The sequence below is a fragment of the Diachasma alloeum genome, unplaced genomic scaffold (assembly GCF_001412515.2).
Source record: "Diachasma alloeum isolate Michigan unplaced genomic scaffold, Dall2.0 Dall_scaffold_00558, whole genome shotgun sequence".
Classification (NCBI taxonomy): domain Eukaryota; kingdom Metazoa; phylum Arthropoda; class Insecta; order Hymenoptera; family Braconidae; genus Diachasma; species Diachasma alloeum.
In genome coordinates this window covers 16,301-35,717 of record NW_021680690.1, presented here as the reverse complement: position 1 = coordinate 35,717, position 19,417 = coordinate 16,301, and the positions used below count along the sequence as shown (strand labels likewise).

At 40.0% G+C, this 19,417-nt stretch overlaps 3 protein-coding genes across 5 annotated transcripts; 2 read left to right on the top strand and 1 right to left on the bottom strand.

Moving 5' to 3' along the window:
• The first annotated feature begins 173 nt into the window (after window positions 1-173).
• Window positions 174-11,999, top strand: LOC107043315 (tyrosine-protein phosphatase non-receptor type 23). 2 transcript variants are annotated; one of them, XM_015264750.1, is made up of 6 exons: window positions 174-576; window positions 742-944; window positions 2,915-3,321; window positions 5,638-10,455; window positions 11,266-11,319; window positions 11,377-11,999. In XM_015264750.1, exons 1-6 carry the CDS (start codon window positions 493-495, stop codon window positions 11,526-11,528), a joined length of 5,718 nt encoding a protein of 1,905 aa, XP_015120236.1. In that variant the 5' UTR covers window positions 174-492; the 3' UTR covers window positions 11,529-11,999. The 2 variants fall into 2 exon arrangements, with proteins under 2 accessions (XP_015120236.1, XP_015120235.1); XM_015264749.1 differs by having other exon boundaries at window positions 11,266-11,999.
• Window positions 12,000-12,070: 71 nt separating this feature from the next.
• Window positions 12,071-15,878, bottom strand: LOC107043319 (transmembrane emp24 domain-containing protein bai). Of its 2 annotated transcripts, XM_015264760.2 has the most exons (6): window positions 15,481-15,878; window positions 14,457-14,586; window positions 13,819-13,889; window positions 13,656-13,658; window positions 12,930-13,056; window positions 12,071-12,520 (listed from the first exon to the last, which is right to left on the bottom strand). In XM_015264760.2, exons 1-6 carry the CDS (start codon window positions 15,661-15,663, stop codon window positions 12,399-12,401), a joined length of 636 nt encoding a protein of 211 aa, XP_015120246.1. In that variant the 5' UTR covers window positions 15,664-15,878; the 3' UTR covers window positions 12,071-12,398. The 2 variants fall into 2 exon arrangements, with proteins under 2 accessions (XP_015120246.1, XP_015120247.1); XM_015264761.2 differs by lacking the exon at window positions 13,656-13,658.
• A 112-nt stretch (window positions 15,879-15,990) lies between these two features.
• LOC107043318 (spindle and kinetochore-associated protein 1) lies at window positions 15,991-19,334 on the top strand. Its single transcript, XM_015264759.1, has 5 exons — window positions 15,991-16,030; window positions 17,178-17,291; window positions 17,375-17,496; window positions 17,940-18,420; window positions 19,109-19,334. Exons 2-5 carry the CDS (start codon window positions 17,204-17,206, stop codon window positions 19,267-19,269), a joined length of 852 nt encoding a protein of 283 aa, XP_015120245.1. The 5' UTR covers window positions 15,991-16,030; window positions 17,178-17,203; the 3' UTR covers window positions 19,270-19,334.
• The last annotated feature ends 83 nt before the right edge of the window (window positions 19,335-19,417 follow it).

Below are 19,417 nucleotides of genomic sequence, written 5' to 3'. Positions count from 1 at the left end.
CTGGTATTTCGGAGTTATGTGTGAAGCTGGCGGCGGATGGAACTGTCAACGAGTGACGGAGAAAGTCCCTAGATGTTACTCGGGAAATTTACTTTTCGTTCCTCGATGTTGGCTCAATTGATTAAATTCCTGTGAGTCGTTCCAGCGACGAGTTCACACCATTGTAACGGAGCGGAATGATGAATTTCGGCAGTTCCACCGTAATTTATACGCTCGGATCACATCTCAGAAATTTCGCACTGCAGTCGAAGTAATTTCCCATTGAATATGACCCCTCAAGTCCCCGAGAATCGTTTAATCCCATCGTAATTCCAGTGTTCATGAGTTTCGCGTCGTTTGAGTGGAGATATGTCAGTGATGCAATTGCAATAACAATTGTCACTGCGCTGTTTCCATGTAATTCTGGAGAACAAAAAGGATTAAGTGAGGAGTTAATTCGTGGGAAGGATCGAGTTGTTTTTTTAGATAAAGGAAAATAAAATACAGGGGACAATGGAGGCTGTACCGAGGCTGCCCATGCTGTCGTTTCAACTCAAAGTCAGTCCTGAGGCCACGTCTTTCGGAAAATTGAAGCAGGTAATCGGGGATTTGCATGTTTTATCGATTGAATGCACTTAATTTAATTTGGGAGAGCGGAGAATTCGGGCGGCACAGCGTCTTTGATACCTCGTACTCGACATTTTTTGCGGTGTGGAGTTAGCACTTCAGCTCACAAATGCCCACTCTGTCCCCTTGTTCCAGTATATTCGAGATTTCTACAATGAAGACCCCGAGTCCTACTCCAATGAGATCCACCAGCTGGAGCATCTCCGGGGAATGGCGGCTCGCCCACCTATTGCTGTCACTGGGTGCTCTGTTCTGAAAAAATACTACTGTCAGCTGCACTTCGTGCAGTCCAGGTTCCCCATGGGGACCGACGAACCAGCCGCCGTTTCATTTTCCTGGTAATTACGAACATTTTAAGGCAATCATTCGGTCAAGCCCAAAACAGGAGATAAATGGACAGCAACACGAGAGGAATAAATGACAAAACTATCAGAAAATATTTTCTGACACCTTCTTGTAGGGGAGGTTGGGGTAAAATGAACACTTTTGACTTTTTTAAAAATGTTAGGGACAGGTTGAAATGGTGAGGAAATTCAATAATTTTTTGTTCAATTCAAAGAGCAATTCTCGCCCTTTGTGATGAGCCTAAACTGAGTACCATAGATAAATTTGTTTCTGAGTTATGAGTAATTAAAAAAAAGTCTAAAGTGTCCATTTTACCCCACCCTCCCCACTTTTGGAGTTGAGCACTTTTTTTGGTCTGACCTTTTGGTCTGCTAGGGGAGGTTGGGGTAAAATGAACACTTTTGACTTTTTTAAAAATGTTAGGGACAGGTTGAAATGGTGAGGAAATTCAATAATTTTTTTTTCAATTCAAAGAGCAATTCTCGCCCTTTGTGATGAGCCTAAACTGAGCTCCATTGATAAATTTGTTTCTGAGTTAGGAGTAATTTAAAAAAAGTCGAGTGTCCATTTTACCCCACCCTCCCCTACTTTTGGAGTTGAGCACTTTTTTTGGTCTGCTAGGGGAGGTTGGGGTAAAATGAACACTTTTGACTTTTTTAAAAATGTTAATGACAGGTTGAAATGGTGAGGAAATTCAATAATTTTTTTTTCAATTCAAAGAGCCATTCTCGCCCTTTGTGATGAGCCTAAACTGAGCCCCATTGATAAATTTGTTTCTGAGTTAGGAGTAATTAAAAAAAAGTCTAGTGTCCATTTTACCCCACCCTCCCCACTTTTGGAGTTGAGTACTTTTTTTGGTCTGACCTTTTGGTCTGCTAGGGGAGGGCGGGGTAAAATGGACACTTTTGACTTTTTTAAAAATGTTAGGGACAGGTTGAAATAGTGAGGAAATTTAATAATTTTTTTTTTCAATTCAAAGAGCAATTCTCGCCCTTTGTGATGAGCCTAAACTGAGCCCCATTGATAAATTTGTTTCTGAGTTATGAGTAATTAAAAAAAAGTCTAAAGTGTCCATTTTACCCCACCCTCCCCTACTTTTGGAGTTGAGCACTTTTTTTGGTCTGCTAGGGGAGGTTGGGGTAAAATGGACACTTTTGACTTTTTTAAAAATATTAATGGCAGGTTGAAATGGTGAGGAAATTCAATAATTTTTTTTTCAATTCAAAGAGCAATTCTCGCCCTTTGTGATGAGCCTAAACTGAGCTCCATTGATAAATTTGTTTCTGAGTTAGGAGTAATTTAAAAAAAGTCTAGTGTCCATTTTACCCCACCTTCCCCACTTTTGGAGTTGAGCACTTTTTTTGGTCTGACCTTTTGGTCTGCTAGGGGAGGGCGGGGTAAAATGGACACTTGACTTTTTTAAAAATATTCATGACGTGTTCTCGCTCCTGGAAAATATTGATCAACTGTCCCTGAATTTTTATCCATAAAATTTTAAAGTGTAATAAGCGTTATGGGAAAAATTTTGCAAATATTGTTAAAACTAGAATTTTTGGGGATAAATATGAGATTATTTTCTTTCAGAGGAAATTGGAAATTGAGGGTAATTTAGGACTGGATGCCCATGTTTTCATTGAAAATTTATATAATTTGGAAAATTCACGTCTTCCTGCTGCTGCAAAGAATGAAATTTCACTGAATTTTCAATGAAATGTAAAATTTCATGATTTTTCTCGAAATTCAAGGTCAATCCTAATCAACTGTCCCCGAATTTTATCGCGCATAAAATTTAGAAACCTGAAACTTCCTTGAAATTTCGAATTATCATACCAAAATCCCTTGAAATTTCCCTGAAACTATGTGATAGAAATTCCAAGAACCTAAATAGACCTCGATGAAAGAATGTCAACATCGTAATTTTTATAAATGTCAGTATCAAAGTCCTCCAACATGTCTCTTCCAGGAAAGACACCTACACAAACATGGTGTTCACCCTCTCGAACATTCGTTTCGAGTTGATCTCAATCCTGTACAACATCGGCGCAATTCACAGTCAACTCGGCAGTAAAACCGAGCGCACGTCGGCTGACGGTATGAAACTGGCATGTTCCCACTTTCAATGCGCCGCCTGGGCGTTCGAGCACCTGCAGAACAGTTACCCCCACCTCCCCGGTGTGGACATGTCCCCGGACCTGATGAAGTTCATGCAGCAGCTGTCGCTCGCCCAGGCGCAAGAATGCATTCTCGAGAAGAGCATGCTTGACAATCGAAAGCCAACGATCGTTGCCAAGGTGGCGAAGCAAATCGTAGACTACTACGGCCTAGCCCTGCGCACCCTGGAACCCAACAACAACGACGAGAGTCCCATAGGTGAGCTGAGATCGGCAGGAAAATAATTTCCGTTATTATTATTTCATTAGCATATCAATGGTCAACGAAAAATTGAATTCATTTTTATGAATTGATTTTTATTTTTCGTAATGAATCATCATACCAAATGTATTTTTCATTATAATACTAATGAGAAATGAAAATGAAACAAGAAACAAATAATTTATTAATTAATAATGGCACAACATTAATTTTCATTTAATATCAGTGGAAAATGAAAAACAAAATCCTCATTTCTTTCGTCATGAATAATGAAAGCAGATTAATTTTTCATTATCTTCGAAATGGATAATAGAATCAGATTATCTTCGTCACAAGATGTGAAACACTATAAACTCTCCTCTTAGTGAAAAATGATTGTCATATGACGGACCTAACTGCCCAATTTTTTGTTCATTGTCCATTTTAATTCGCTATCTTATTTTAGCTCTTCCCTAAAAATGTTCAGTTAATGAGATAGATTTCATTATTAATTAGATGAGTATTCAGTAATGTGTACCTAGAATGTTTTTATTTCTGATTGTCATCATACGAAATGACATTTCGATAATCATTGTCCATCGTCACAGTACTGAATATTTTGACCGTCAACAAAACCAATTAATCCAATTCATTAGAATAATGAAAAAATTTTTGATTTGATTATTGATTGAATGACTACTCTGACATATTAAGGAGTAACTCCCGATGACAAAGAAAATTTTTTTATTGTTAATTGTTCATTATTACTCATTGATACGGCATTTAAAAAATGTGAATTTCTCAATACTCATTCATAGTATAATGAAACATATTTACACGCCATTAGGGATTAAGAATATCCAAGTATCGTTTACAGTTTTCCTACAGACCATTTTCAGTCATCAAATTTGTGATTAATTAATCTTCCTCCAAAAGTGAGTTTTCTAATTTTTTAAAATTTTCTAATTCAGATTTTTAGAATATTTCAACAGTTCACTGTCAAGATTCAAATTCAGACCCACAAAGTTCAAACAATAAACCATCATAAAATCTCCGGAAACTTAGGGTCAACCGAGGCCGAAATGAGAGCTCCGATGTTCGCCCACAAAAATTAGAAGAGCATTTCCCTCTCGAAAAAATACCCAAGTGCTTGGATATCCTTGAGCAATAACGACCTTTTCATTCTAGGATTTGCGGAGACTTTATCGAATTTACATATAAATCATGGTTTTTGAGCGCTCAAGTGTATATCATTGTAAAGTTCAATATTTATCAGAATTTTCCATGATTTTTTCGTTGATTTTTTCGTTGAATGAACGAAATAAATATTTCCCCTAGATTTCCAGAATGAAAAGGTCTATTTCTGTACTGCCTCTCACGATTTCTCGTCTGGGAATTGGTATTACATACTTCCCAAACTCGAAAACTTGAAAATCACTACAGAAAAATATTGTTCCTGGGTTGTTGCGATTCATATCGCGTGTCTAAAAGCAAAAGGTCGTAAACGCCAAAAAGCTACTTTCCGAATTTCTTAAAGTGAGAAGGTCGTATCTCCACTTATTCTTTCTACAATTCTGCGTGAAAATACTGGAGAAATGTATTATCAGATTATGATGATTAACAATCGTGAATTCATGGGCGCACGATTATTCAACGCATAAAGGAATTATATTCTTCATTCTCTCAATGACTAGGAGGATATTCTAATTTCTGTAATGAAAAATTTGAGGAAACTTTTTCAAAAAGATGGAAATATCAAAGTGCAAACAAAATATAAAATTGGATATACGACCTTTTTGCTTTAGGTGAGACATTTTTCCAACTTCATCAAAAGTAACAGGTCGTTTCTCCATTGATAACTTAAACTCGAGACATTTTGATTTTTTTGGTTCACTTTGATAGGTTTCCCAAAAGCAAAAGGTCGTATATGCTGGCGGATACGACCTTTTGCCAGAGAAGGCCATTTTTTCCATATACGACCTTTTGGTTTTAAACATGCGATATCATTGTAAAGTTCAATATTTATCAGAATTTTCCCTTATTTTTTCGTTGATTTTTTCGTTGAATGAACGAAATAAATATTTCCCCTAGATTTCCAGAATGAAAAGGTCTATTTCTGTACTGCCTCTCACGATTTCTCGTCTGGGAATTGGTATTACATACTTCCCAAACTCGAAAACATGAAAATCACTACCTAAAAATATTGTTCCTGGGCTGTTGCGATGGGGTTTTTTTACTCGTGAGGTTGGCCACTCCTCGCCTACGGCTCGGAGGCCAACGCGACACAAGTAAAAAACCCCATCGTAACAGGCGGGAAAAATCCTATTTCCGCAGGTGAGGCCGTAGGTTCGAAGATCTACAAATCGTGGAAGAACTACGTGAAGTTCAAGCGCTCGTACCACATGTCAGTGACGTACCTCTACCAGGGTCTAGCCGCAGAGGAGCAGCAGAAGATGGGTGAGCGAGTGGCGTTCTACAACGCCGCGCTGGCCTCCCTGAACACAGCGCGCGGGCTGCACACCTCTGCCAAGGGAGCCGGAGGAATAACGGGGATTCCCACGGAGAGAGACGCCATAGAGGAGGCGCTGGTGTTCACAAACGACGTGATTGAGGGCAAGCGCAAGGCAGCCAAGAACGAGAACGAGTTCATCTACCACGAGGAGGTCCCCGAGAAGGACATGCTGCCAACAGTGAACGGCGCATCGCTGGTGAAGGGGATCTCCTTCAACGTAAACGACCCGGAGATATCGGGCCCCGACATATTCGCTCGACTGGTCCCGATGCAGGTGCACGAGGCCAGCTCCCTCTACTCAGAGGAGAAAGCGAAGATCCTGCGCTCGGTGGGAGGAAACATCGAGGAGAAGGACCAGATCCTGGAGACTTACCTGTCGAGCCTGAAGCTCCAGCACTTGACCCTCTGGGACCCGGACATTCCCACGAGCTCCGAGGACGTTCTGGCCCTCCCCGAGGAGCTGGTGGAGCGCTGCGCAGCCCTCAACGCTCGTCCAAACGCGATCAAAGACCTGGAAGACATGATGAGTAAGCTGTCGATCACCTACGGCGACGTGGAGGCCATGCTGAAGGACATTGACAAGCTCCTGAAGGAGGAGGAGCTGAAGGAGCGCCAGTACCAGGAGACGATGGGCAAGCGTCCCCCCTCGATCGTGGCGACAGATCTGACTCGAGAGGCCAAAAAGTACGAGGAGGCCCACGCAAAGGCCTCTGAGAGCAACCAAGCCCTCCACCGAGCGATGGCCCTCCACCTGAGCAACCTGCAGGTGCTGTCGCAGCCCCTGAGCGACCTCTCCTCGAAGATACCCTCGATAAAGCAGCGGGAGGGGGCCTCGGTGTCGACGAGTGAGGCTGACAAGCAGAATGTCAGAGAGCTCAAGAGAATCCTGGGGAAGGTCGAGGAGATGCAGAGACAGAGGAGCGACCTGCACTCGAAGCTGAGGGACTCCATAGCTCAGGACAACCTGACGAGACTCCTGGTGACAGCCACAGCAGAGTCTGTCCCTCTGGACTCCCTCTTCACCGAGCAGCTGGAGAAGCACCAGTCCCTGGTGGACCTCATCAACAAGAACTTATCAGCTCAGGACAACATCCTGACGGCGCTGACTGACGCCTACGCGAGGACTGCTGAGACGAGAAAGTCCGTTGACGAGGTACTGAAGCGTCGAGAGATGATGATAACCTCCCTGATAGCCTCCTACGACGCCTACGAGGACCTCATGTCCAAGTCCTCGAAGGGCCTCGAGTTCTACCGAAAGCTGGAGGTCAACGTCACGAAGCTCCTCCAGAGGGTGAAGAGCACTTGCCGAGTCCAGGAGGAGGAGCGAGAGCAGATAATAGCGAGAAACGAGAAGCCTCATGTCTACCAAGCTGACGAGAACGTGATATCGGTCAATGTCGGGGAGAAGAAGCCCTCGGGTTCAGGGATGAAGCTGCGGGATCACCTGATTAACCGCATGAAGACGAATCCCATAAGCCCGAATAACTATTACCAGTACAGTGAGGGCAAACAGCAGATTCCTGTTGTCTCAGTGCAGCCCAATACTCACACCCTGTCGTCAGGCACTTCTGCGCCTAATCCCAGTGCTGATGCTGTGAAGTATCAGGATCAGGCCTATCAGGGATACTACTACCCCAATCAGGGCTACTACCAGGTCAATCCTCAAGCTGCACCTCAGGTCAATCCTCAGGTGAATCCATATCCCCAGTATTCAGTGGACTTTGACTCGAGTCAGGGCCTGCCAAGATCGATAACAACGAATTCAGATAATATGTATCGTCAGGCAGGCACAACACCCACTGAAACTGCCAGTGACAGTACTCTGTACGCAGGTTACACGAATTTCAAGGGCGATGGGGAGTATCAGGTGCCCCAGGTGCAGGGATATCCACCTGCGTCCCACCCTCAACCTGTGAGCAATCCTAGTTACCCCTATCCTGAATATTCGAGTGGCAAGAGTGCTCAGGATTATCAGAGTTATTATCAGGTGCAACAGAGTGCAGGGGCATCAGTAGATCATAAACCCCTGACAACTGTCAATCAGTCGCCTGCGCATGCACCTGTGCCCAACAGGCCTGAGGTTGTTGTCACCCCTCAGGCGCAGGTGCAGCCGATACCTGTGACGCCTCAGGCTCACGTTCAGCCGACCCCTGTTATTCCTCAGGCTCAGGTGCACCCGACAGTGCCTGATAGCAGGGAGGGGTATGGATATCCCCAGGTTAATTCACCGAGCAATTACGGCAATCAGGGCTATTCAGGCATGTCTGTTTCAGGTGCACCTGTCTCAGGGGTGCCAGGCTCAGGGGTACCTGTTTCAGGTGATCCAGGTAATTATGGTAATTCAGGTGTGGGAGGTGGGTCAGGGGATCAGCAGCCGATGCAAATGGGGTACTACAAGCAAATGATGCCTGCAACGAGTCAAGTGCCTCAGGCAACTCAACAAGACTCTAACTACCCGAATTACGGTCAGGTTTACAATCAGGCAACCACGACAAATGTGCCTGCCTACTCGAAGCCCACTGACACGATAATTCAGAGTCACACAAAGTCAACAGGTGCCTATATACCAAATCAGAATTATCAGAATTACTCGATTCAGGGGCATCGTAGCTCAGTACAGTTATACCCGAATTACTCGCAGGGGTACAGTGCAGGTGGCAATTGGCAGGGGCAAACGGACTCGTATCAGGGACATCCGGGATACTCGTACGATGCCACGTCGGGATTGTATCAGTACAGTTCAGGTTATTCACAGCAGATTCAGGCGCAGCAGGTGCAGGTGACTGATGGCGCGCTGAATCGGCGCAATAATTCGCATTATACGAGTGCTAATAATGCAGCTGTTACTAATTTAACTTCATCACCTTACACCAATGGCGCGAGCTATCAGGAGAATGGAGGGGATAAGGATTATTATCAGGTGCAGGGCGCGCAGGTTGACAATCAGGCTGGGCAGAATTACGGGGGTGGGGTGGCACAAAGTGGGGGGATGGGTAATCAGGGGCAGCAGGGGGTGCCTAATCAGGTGACAAATCAGGCACATCAGGTTGTGCCCAATCAGGTGAACAATCAGGCACATCATGCTGTAGGGAATAATTATGGGGGTGGAGTATCACAAAGTGGGGGGATGAGTAATCAGGGGCAGCAGGGGGTGCCTAATCAGGTGACGAATCAGGCGCATCAGGTTGTACCCAATCAGGTGACCAACCAGACACAGTATGCTGCAGGCAATCAGGCGCAGCATGGGGTAGTACCTAATCAGGCTCAAGGTGCAGCAGTAAATAATCAACAGTCACAACAAAGCACTTACAATCAGGTACCTTCTGCATATGCCCCTGGTCAGGTGCGACCTGATTCTTTTTCGAATCAGGTGCATCACAGTATCACGATAAACAATCAAGTGCCACCAGGTGCAGCACCTAATCAGGCACCCCATAATTACACACCCTCAGGGGTGAATGAAGGAACAAAAAGACCCCACGTTAACCCATCCCAAACGACAAAAAAATCAAATCTCGATCTTCTCGCTGATCTCGACATAACGATAAATCATGCACCACTGGTGCCTGAAATTCAGACATCGGAGATGCCGAAACACGTGAAAGAGGAGAAGAGGAATGAGCTGAATGACGAAGCCAGTGCTCCGAGGGAAGAGCGCCCCTTCCAGCTGGACGATAAGCACGAAAATCTCCAAATCGTCTGGGACACGTGGTACAACGACGTTCAACCCAAGAGGGATCCCCTGGGTGATCCCGTCGTACTCCAAAAATTCATAGCTGACATCGAGAAGTACGAGAAATTTGTCGACAGCCTGACTGTCAAGACTCTGAGTGGATCGACGAATTTGGAGAACAAGTGGAGGGAGATTCGAGAGTTTGAGGAGAGGGAGTCCAAGAGGCAGGGGTTCACTGCTGCTTTGGCGCATGTGGGGGAGAACAGGTCGTCTGACTGGATCCCTTATGACTCGACCAGGGTGAAGCTGGGGGAGGGCAGCTCGGATTATATTAATGCCTCGCATGTTAAGGACTTGACCCAGTGGACGCCGATTTTCATCATCACTCAGGCGCCAGTCTCCAGTGGAACTATTGAGGCCTTCTGGGGGATGATCTGGGAGCAGGGGAGCGAGGTTGTCGCCTGCCTCTGCAGCGATGATCAGATGGATAATCAGGAGATCTACTGGCCCAGCGAGGGCGGGGGGCTGTCTGTTGGGGGGTTCAATCTTCAGCTGAAGACACTGACGAATCATTCCAGCTATGTCAGGCGAGTTATCACGGTTTTCAACTCCAAGGAGAGGGCTGAGAAGGTCGTTGTGCACATGCAGTACTCGTCGTGGCCGCGCGGGGGATTCCCCAGCAGTCCTGGGGGCTTTCTATCTTTTGCCACTGATATTATGTCTGAGCAGGCGTTGAGGCACTGCCCCAGGCCCATTGTCGTTCACTGCATGACTGGGGGACCCCTCAGTGGACTCTTTGTACTTGCTGCTGCCACTGTCTGTCATGTGCGCGCTGGCCATGGCATCGTTGATGTGCCTCTTGTTTTATCCACACTCGCCAAGTACCGAAAGTGCCTCATTGATAGGGATTCACTGCTCTTTGGATATCGCATGGTACTTTATTATGCGCAGGACAGCCTCATGAAGCGTAAGTTTTTTTTTCGTTGATGGGGAGGTCTTGGGCTGCGGTTCTTTGCATTTATTGGGGTGCATCTCTGTTGGAGGTCTAGGAATGAGACTGGAGTTTTATTTGAATATTTTTTTTGGGGAGATTGTCATTTTATCGTGGCATTTTGCTAAGAAATATTTGATTAAAAAATGTTAATATATTTTTATTTTTTTGTGGAAATTCTTCATAATAAAATTTTTCATTTTAAAACAGAAAAATTATGCTCATTAATTCTTATTTAAAAAATATCGAAGGATTCAGTTTTGCGGAAAAATGTCTATAGATGTTGATTTTTATATAAATAACTGTCTATTCAAAAACGAGGGGATACGTTGTAATTTTTGATAGAATTCCAATAGAATTTCTTAGAGACAGAGCTAGATTTTTTATCAATTTTTTTTATACATGTACACAATGGAATTTCTTTCTCTTTCAATTTTTTAAATTGGGTGTTTGTGTATAATAGATCATTTTGTTGAGAAAATGTTTTTAATTTGGCTTTAAAATCTGAAAGTCCCTGGATTTTATCATTAATTTTTCTTTTTCCATAATTAATTTGCTCGATTGGATATTGAAGGTATTTTTTGATAATTTCTTTCGCTGCTCAGTGTAAAATTCAACAGCGAAGTGACAAAGATTTCGTTTTTAAGAGAGAGTTTCGAAGGAGTTCTCACAAACTTTTCATATTTCTCCCTGCAAACGTTATCTTTCATCACTTCACTATTGACCCATGAAATCGACGACTCGCTCATTACATCTGGATTTTTTTTCTGTTTATGCTGCTTCCAGGAGGGATTTTATCATCGACGAGATCGACATTCGATGGATTTGACAGTTTAAAGGGTAAAGGAAAAACCGTTAAACACTGTCATCCCTCTGACGATTTTCTTCATAATTTAGGAGTCGGTGGTATAGCGAGACAACAGAATAACGAAACAGCAAGCCAGATGCAGAGTAAACCGAAAACATCTGATACCGAGGATAAGACTGATAGAGTTAAACCAGTAGATCCCCTGAGTCAACTTGACCCACTCTGGTCAATCCGTAAATAACTTCGAGCAAGTTTTACACACGTTCCAGATGATTTTTCTGTTATACTGAATCAAATTATTGTGCTATTAATACTGAATCTTTTTTTGTGAAGATTTATTCAGCAGTGAAGCGATGAAAACAGTTCAAATCGATTTTGACTGGCGAGATTTCGATGGATATCTCGAAATCTGAGGGAGATAGCAAAATTTTTGTTGGGACCTTTTTTGTAGAGCGAATTGAGGGCTAGAAAAAAGGTCATCACGAAAATTTCGCTATCTCCCTTAGGCTCGGAGATATTGGGGCTCAATCGACTTGAATCGTTTTACCCATTCGCTACTGTCCTGGTTTTTGTTGATTCACGGTGTTACTGTGATGGATTTTAAACTCGATGGGCGATGAATAATTGTACAGCTGATTGATATTTGGTCAGGAGGACATGTTGAGATAAAACCATATGCGTATTAATTATTAAACTTATTTTACTCTTCATACATCAAAGCTGTTTCTTCATTTTTCCCTTCACAATCCCAAAACCATGCACTCGAAATAATGAAGTGTGAAGTATTGAACAAATTTTTATTAACTGCATTGTTATGACCCCCGTGCTTTCATGAATTTAATACAATGATTGCAGTTACAAATCATAAATTCTTCGTAATTGTATGAGACATTGTTTTTTATTTCACATTAAAAAAAAGGATGACATGAAAAATTTCAAGTGGAATTAAAATAACACGTTCGTACGAACAAACTCGACACCCCGAATGGTTCTCACTCTGGCAAAAATATTTTTTGAATTATTATACACTTTGTGATCGTTATCAATGTTCTTTTGTTTACCACAGGCACACACAGACCAACATGTACACTTGGAAGAGCTGTACCCTCGTTCACTCGATCAGTTTTTTAGCTCTGAAGAAACGTCTCAGGTAGAATACCTGCCATGTGGCTAGACCCAGTAAACAACACATTGAGAATATGCTGAAGTAGAGGACACGGGCGTTTGTGGTTTCTGGAAAATTAAATTTTATTTTTTAGTTCATGGGAAAAAAGATGAGTTTTTGAGAATTTCTGGTGCATTTGGAATGAGAAATTTCGAAGTCCTACTGTACGTTTTTTTATATTCCTAAAGGAATTCCTCGACATCAATTTTTATAGTGTTTTTACACTTTTTATTTTCCTCGTTGCGAAAATGGAACGAAAAAACTTGGGATAAGTTGAATAAAAAATTAAACTGTTTTTTTAATATTCCTAAAGGAATTCCTCGCCATGAATTTTTTTGTTTTTTTATTGTTTATTCTCCTCTCGTTGAGAAAATGGAACGAAAAAATTGGGTCAAGTTGAATAAAAAATCAGTTTGTAATGAAGCATTGAGATTTGAGCGAAATTTTTGTACTTTTTAAATTTTGTTAGGCACTCACCGTTTGTGTCTCTCATTTGCTCTTCATTCTGACGCATTCTTGCGAAATCTTGGACGATAGCTTGTGACAAATCCTCCAAACGCTTCAGTTCAACCTCGATGGGCTTCAATTTTGCTGCCTCTCCAATCTGTCGAAAATGGACAATTAAAATAATTTTCTTGTGTTGAATTAATGAACAGGAAATTTCTAGCGACTTTTAGAATTCATTAATGGATTAATCAACAAAAGGATGGGTAAACCCGGTTAAGAAACAATTAGTGCCTAAATATTCAAAGCAATCAACATGAGAGGATCGAGTGGTTTTTAGAACATGTCAAAAGACCTCTTCATTTCTCATTAATTAATGAGATCATTCCACAGTTTATTCAATTTAATATCAATTTAATTTAATTCAATTTGATATTTAATATTCATTTATGCATTTGTTTATGTCATAATAAATTTACTAAAGGTGTCAGAAAAATTTGGATTCATCTTGAAAATATTATTCGTACAAAATAAAATTAATTATACTAATTAAATTAATTAACATAACTATCAATTAAAATTTCTGTCATTCTCATCAACAATGCAATTTGTCTCTAGACATATCAAACCACCAGTCATCGGGATTATCCAAAAATTCTTCAATCCAAAATCAGCTGTCAAATAAAACTGTTGAACAATAATGTGTGGGATAAAAACTCAACGTGAAACAACAAAAATTAATTGATAAATAAGATTTACCATCTGTCCCGCCCACACAAGTTCCCATAAAAGATGAAATAAAAAATATTCGTTAAATTGAATATCCATTGATCATTGGAGACTAGTCTAAAGTATTGCTCATGAGTAAAAAAATGAAAAATAAAATGACGTGATGAGTTATTTTTAGGTGGGAGGTACTCACAGCTTCGTAGCTCTTGGCTTCCACCCCGTGCTTCAACTTCAGGGTAATTTCTTGCTTCATTCCTCGTTGATCTGTGAGTTAAGGTAATTAGTAAACAATGAGAAAAAATGGTGAGACGTATGCAAAGTGAAAAAATTTGTCTATCCACAGTAAATTGGAGATTGTAATGGGGGCACGCATGAAAAATTCAATGGAAAAACTAGCGAATTCGCTAGAAAATTCTATGGGAATTCAATTGAAAAATTCTATTTTTTTGCGTTGATTTTATTGCATACTTGATACGAAATAGTCAATATATTTTGAATTTTTGTTCGAATTTTTCTCTAGAGTTTTTCCTAATAGAATTATAAAATGTTATAGAATTGTTTCTATGAATAAAAAATATAAATATTGATATAAATATGTTTCTATTGTTTCTCTATTATATATTTATATATTTCTATTATTTTCTCTTGAGTTTTTTCTATAGAAACAAAATAGAATTCCTATAGAATTTCAATAGAATTTTCTAGCGAATTCGTTAGGTTTTCTATTGAATTTTTTCATATGTGAATTGATAAAACCTGATTTGGATTAGTAATAAATGGAAGAAGGAAATTATTTTCGATCTAGTGGGGATGAGGCAGATGAGAACTTACGCTGTTGCACGTGCGAGATGAAGCAGATCTCGAAGGTATCGGGAGTATCAGTGATGAAGGAGAATTTCCAGCTTCTGCCATGAGGAATATCATCCTTCTGTGAGAGAATACTTCCCTTTGAATCTTTGACCTGTGGATGTGAACGTGAAAATTACGTTAGGTGATTCAAAAGGGCTACAGGAATATTTTTAATTAGTTATTAATTTTAATATATGTTAATTAGTTATTAATTTTAATACAGTATCGTCGAAATAAAGAAGAAAATTTTAGAACTTTAAAAACAGCTCATTTCATTCGCCTTTCCCCTAACAATTTTCTGCATGGAAACAGAATTCTTTAGAAAATAAAATTATTGGACAGAATTTAACACAACTCCAACAGAATTTTCATAGATTTCCAGTAAATATTCAATCCAATTTTTTAACGAAAATTTCACATTTTCAATTAATATTGTCCCCGCGTCTTCTAATGATGGAGTACTAAAGAAAAGTCATTGAAGGTGCGGTAAAACAAACCTTTTGGGATAAATCAGATCAGCGATTTTCTTTATTGAAATGGAATTCTTCATAAAATAAAATTATTGAATAAAATTTAACATAACTCCAACAGAAATTCGCTACAATTTCCTAACGAAAGCTTCGGATTTCTCAATTAAAAATTCCCACACGTGCTTCCTCTTAAAAAAAATAAGAAAAAAAAATGGAATTGCATAGACGAAGGTTCAAAGACTAATATTTATTCAATCATTTCCGCTTCAATCGTAAAACGAACCTCTGGGATAAATCAGATAAACAATTTTCTTCAAAGAATAAAATCATTGAATAAAATTTAACACAACTCCAAGAGAAATCCAATGCAATTTCCTAACGAAAGCTTCGGATTTTCAATTAATATCGTCCCCACGTCCTCCAAAAAAATTAAAAAATGGAATTGGCCGAGGTTTCACTTCATTTCTTCACCTCTAGAAGTTCTCATCGTCTAACCTGCCTTCCGCACCTGCAAACGTCATCAATACCGAACTCACCGCATAGTCGACCCTCTGTCCAGGCACATCGGACACCTGGTACTCCCCAGTGAGAAGAGTCTGTGCCTGCAGCTCTTCCCTCAGGCACTTGCGTCCATTGGGCTCCAGATAGAACATGATACCCTGGACGTCGACGACCATCATCACCAGGCACGTCACTAAACCGCACGTCAATGAGTTCATTTTGCTCCGGATAATCGCACTCTAGTCCAGGAGATGGAACGATCTCCAACGAAACAACTATCCCCTAATTAATTCTACTGTTCTTCCTCTTTTAATTTATAAATAATTGTACCAATTCCTCGGTGGTAAGGACACGTATGTGGGACAATATGTACACATCCCCAGGTGGATCTGACCGATGGAAAAACTCGGCTGAGTTGGCAGACTGCGGACAGAACGGGCATTATCACGAATGGGGTATGGAACGACAGAGACGTCCTCTGGGGGATTGTGGCATCAGGAAATTGTTTGAATAGTTTGAATTCAAACGGCAATCATCCCCAATCACTCCGAGCCGGCCTTTCCGCTCCAAAAGAGTTAACTCAAGGTAAATAATGATTTTTAGATTTTTTTTGCTAATTTCGAGGGCCTGAGAGGCTGAGGAACATTTTTCGTGGGCGTTTTTCATCGTTCGGGGGGAGTTTTGGGGGCTTGGGGACCTGCTCCGTTTTGAGGGGCTGCATAACCTCAAAAGGATTAATGAATTTGGTTCGGGGGATATTTATGATTAGTTTGTTGTTGTTAAATTGAGGTTTTGAATTTTTTTTATGGAAAGGTGATTTTTTTTATTTTTAAAATATGTAGGAATTGAAATTTTGAGGGAAATGTTTTAGTAGTTTATTGTTGTTGAATTTAGCTTTTAGAATTTTTATCTGGAATTTTTTTGCGACTTGCTACATGTTTTAATTATCATTAATTAATTTTAGAATTAGGATTAATCGAGTATACCATCATGACGACGACTCAGAGTCTCGAGGAATTGATCAGCTTTTAGAATTTTTTAAACAGTAAAATTGAATTTTTTTGTATCTGAAGTTTTTTGGGACTTGCTACACATTTTAATTATCATTAATTAATTTTAGAATTAGGATTAATCGAGTATACCATCATGACGACGATTCAGAGTCTCGAGGAAATGAGCATTTAGAATTTTTTTTACAGTAAAATTCATTTTTTTGCATCTGGAATTTTTTTGCGACTTGCTACATATTTTAATTATCATTAATTAATTTTAGAATTAGGATTAATCGAGTATACCATCATGACGACGATTCAGAGTCTCGAGGAAATGAGCATTTAGAATTTTTTTTACAGTAAAATTCATTTTTTTGCATCTGGAATTTTTTTGCGACTTGCTACATATTTTAATTATCATTAATTAATTTTAGAATTAGGATTAATCGAGTATACCATCATGACGACGATTCAGAGTCTCGAGGAATTGAACTTTTAGAATTTTTTAAACAGTAAAATTGAATTTTTTTGTATCTGAAGTTTTTTGGGACTTGCTACACATTTTAATTATCATTAATTAATTTTAGAATTAGGATTAATCGAGTATACCATCATGACGACGATTCAGAGTCTCGAGGAATTGAACTTTTAGAATTTTTTAAACAGTAAAATTGAATTTTTTTGTATCTGAAGTTTTTTGGGACTTGCTACACATTTTAATTATCATTAATTAATTTTAGAATTAGGATTAATCGAGTATACCATCATGACGACGATTCAGAGTCTCGAGGAAGTCATCAACAAGCAGGTGCAGAGGGTCAGTGAGCTCCAGATGGCTACTGTATTCCTGCAAAGTACGTAAGCTCATTATCTCCTCGAACAGCCTCAGCATCTCCGAAATTTCACGAGCTTCATTATTAATCATTAATTATCCTAGATAAAGAGGGGCTGAGAGACGCTTTACTCGAGGCGAAGCAGGACATCGAGATAATAAAGAAGGGGATTTTCGGTCTGGCCCAGACTCTGGAGAAGATGAAGAATCAGAACGACGTCTGCAAGGTAAAAAACCAAAATCCCAGGTAAAGTTCAACATTCTCACACATTCTCATTTTTCTGTACAATTAAGCAGAAAGTTAATTATTGAGAATTTTTCTTTTACAAATTTCGAAAAAAGATAATAGAAAAACCTAGCGAATTTGCAAATTTGCAATTTCAAATTGACCAAGCTTTTTTCATTCTGTTTTTCTTTTTTTTTCATCGAGAAAATCTAAAAAAAATTGAGTCGAGGAATAAGAATAGAATAAGTTGACCAGAAAAATCGAATTCTATTTATTTTTTCTGTAGAATATTTTCTATTGAATATTTCAGTAGAATTTTCCAAAAACTAACAAAAAGTTGAATAAAAATCCAATAGAATTGTCCAGCGAATTCACTGGGTTTTTCTCTGAAATTTTTTCAACACTCTTATCAATGATTTCATAATCATGGCCTTGATCTTCCAGAATTTGAGCTCCCTCTTCTCCAATCTCGACAAAAAAATCGTCCACATGAGCAACAACGTTCCCGTGAGTTTGCTGGAGCATTTGGCTAAATCCCAGCCCCAGGAGGGCAAGACACCAATAATTAAAGTCACGAAGACCTCGGAGAAGAAACCAGACCCCCTGGAGGAGATGGCGAGCCTCGTGACCAATGACATGAACACGGAGGAGGTGAAGGACTGCAGGAAAGCCCTCTTCAGAGAGGCTGAGGACTCCTACAGCATCGAAGCCCTCACCGAGGACGAGTTCTCGAGGATTCCCAAGTACATGATCGGCAGACAGACTCTGGCGAATATCAACGCCTTCGTGGGGGCCATCAATCAGATCATGAAGGCCAAGTACAGTTTGCTCAGTCTGGGGAAGAATGGGGCGAGGAAAAAGGGGGAATTGGATCTGTATTTGCAGTTTAAGAAGGAGGAGAGCGATGTTAAAGGAACTGGAACTGGTAAATGATCATAAAATTCAAAATTATAAATTGTTTTTGACATTCTCTTTTTATTAATCCACCAGTTTCAGAGCGATTTCCAAAATATTTACTGGACTACACTGAGAGAAAAACAAATACGTTGTCAAACAAGTCTTGTTTGGGCCAAAAAAATCGCTAGTTGAAAATTGCCAGAAAAGAATTTGTTTGGTTTGAATTTGAAAGTCTCAAACATGAATAATTGAATAATTGCTTTCGACTGCAACGAAATATTTTGATCAAGAGGCGGATAATTCACACCAGACGGTGCCTTTTCAGGATGAATATCTCATACAGAGGAAAATTTATCAACAAATATTTTATCCCTAAATTACAAGATCGCTATCATATCATTATTATTGTTTCATTTAAGGGTTCATTTCTTGTCTGTGATCATTAGACAGTCGAAACGAAAAACTACGATCCCTTGTTTCGCATAAAACAAAGATTCGGGAGCAAAATGTGCTAGAAATGACATTTCTTGCGTGTAGATCAGAGAATACAATTTTTTTCAACTACTAAATCTATTTTTGCGACAAAAATATCTCATTCCGGCGCACTCTCTGCATGTTTGGCACAAAAAATTCTTTTTTGATAATTTTCAAAAAACTATTTTCTGGACTTTGTCGTTTTTCTCTCAGTGTGCTGATTTATTCTGTCCTTCTTTCAGAGAAAATTTACTTCTTCACTGCTGATGATTATTTGAGAGAGACCAAGATGAAATTGGATAAAACGAAATTGAATCTGATGACGGTATTGAGACACTGCAAGAGGATCCATGAGCTTCGAGCAGGGAAGAACGTCAGATACCAAGTGATCACGAGTCTCTAAACGATCTGATTTTCATTTTTATACTTTTATACTTATTGTTTGACTATACATTGATTAAAATAAATATCTGCATAATAACAGTTATCTTGTTAATTAAAGCCTCTGGCAAATACCAAGAACTCTCAGCTGTTCTGCGATCACATCCAGA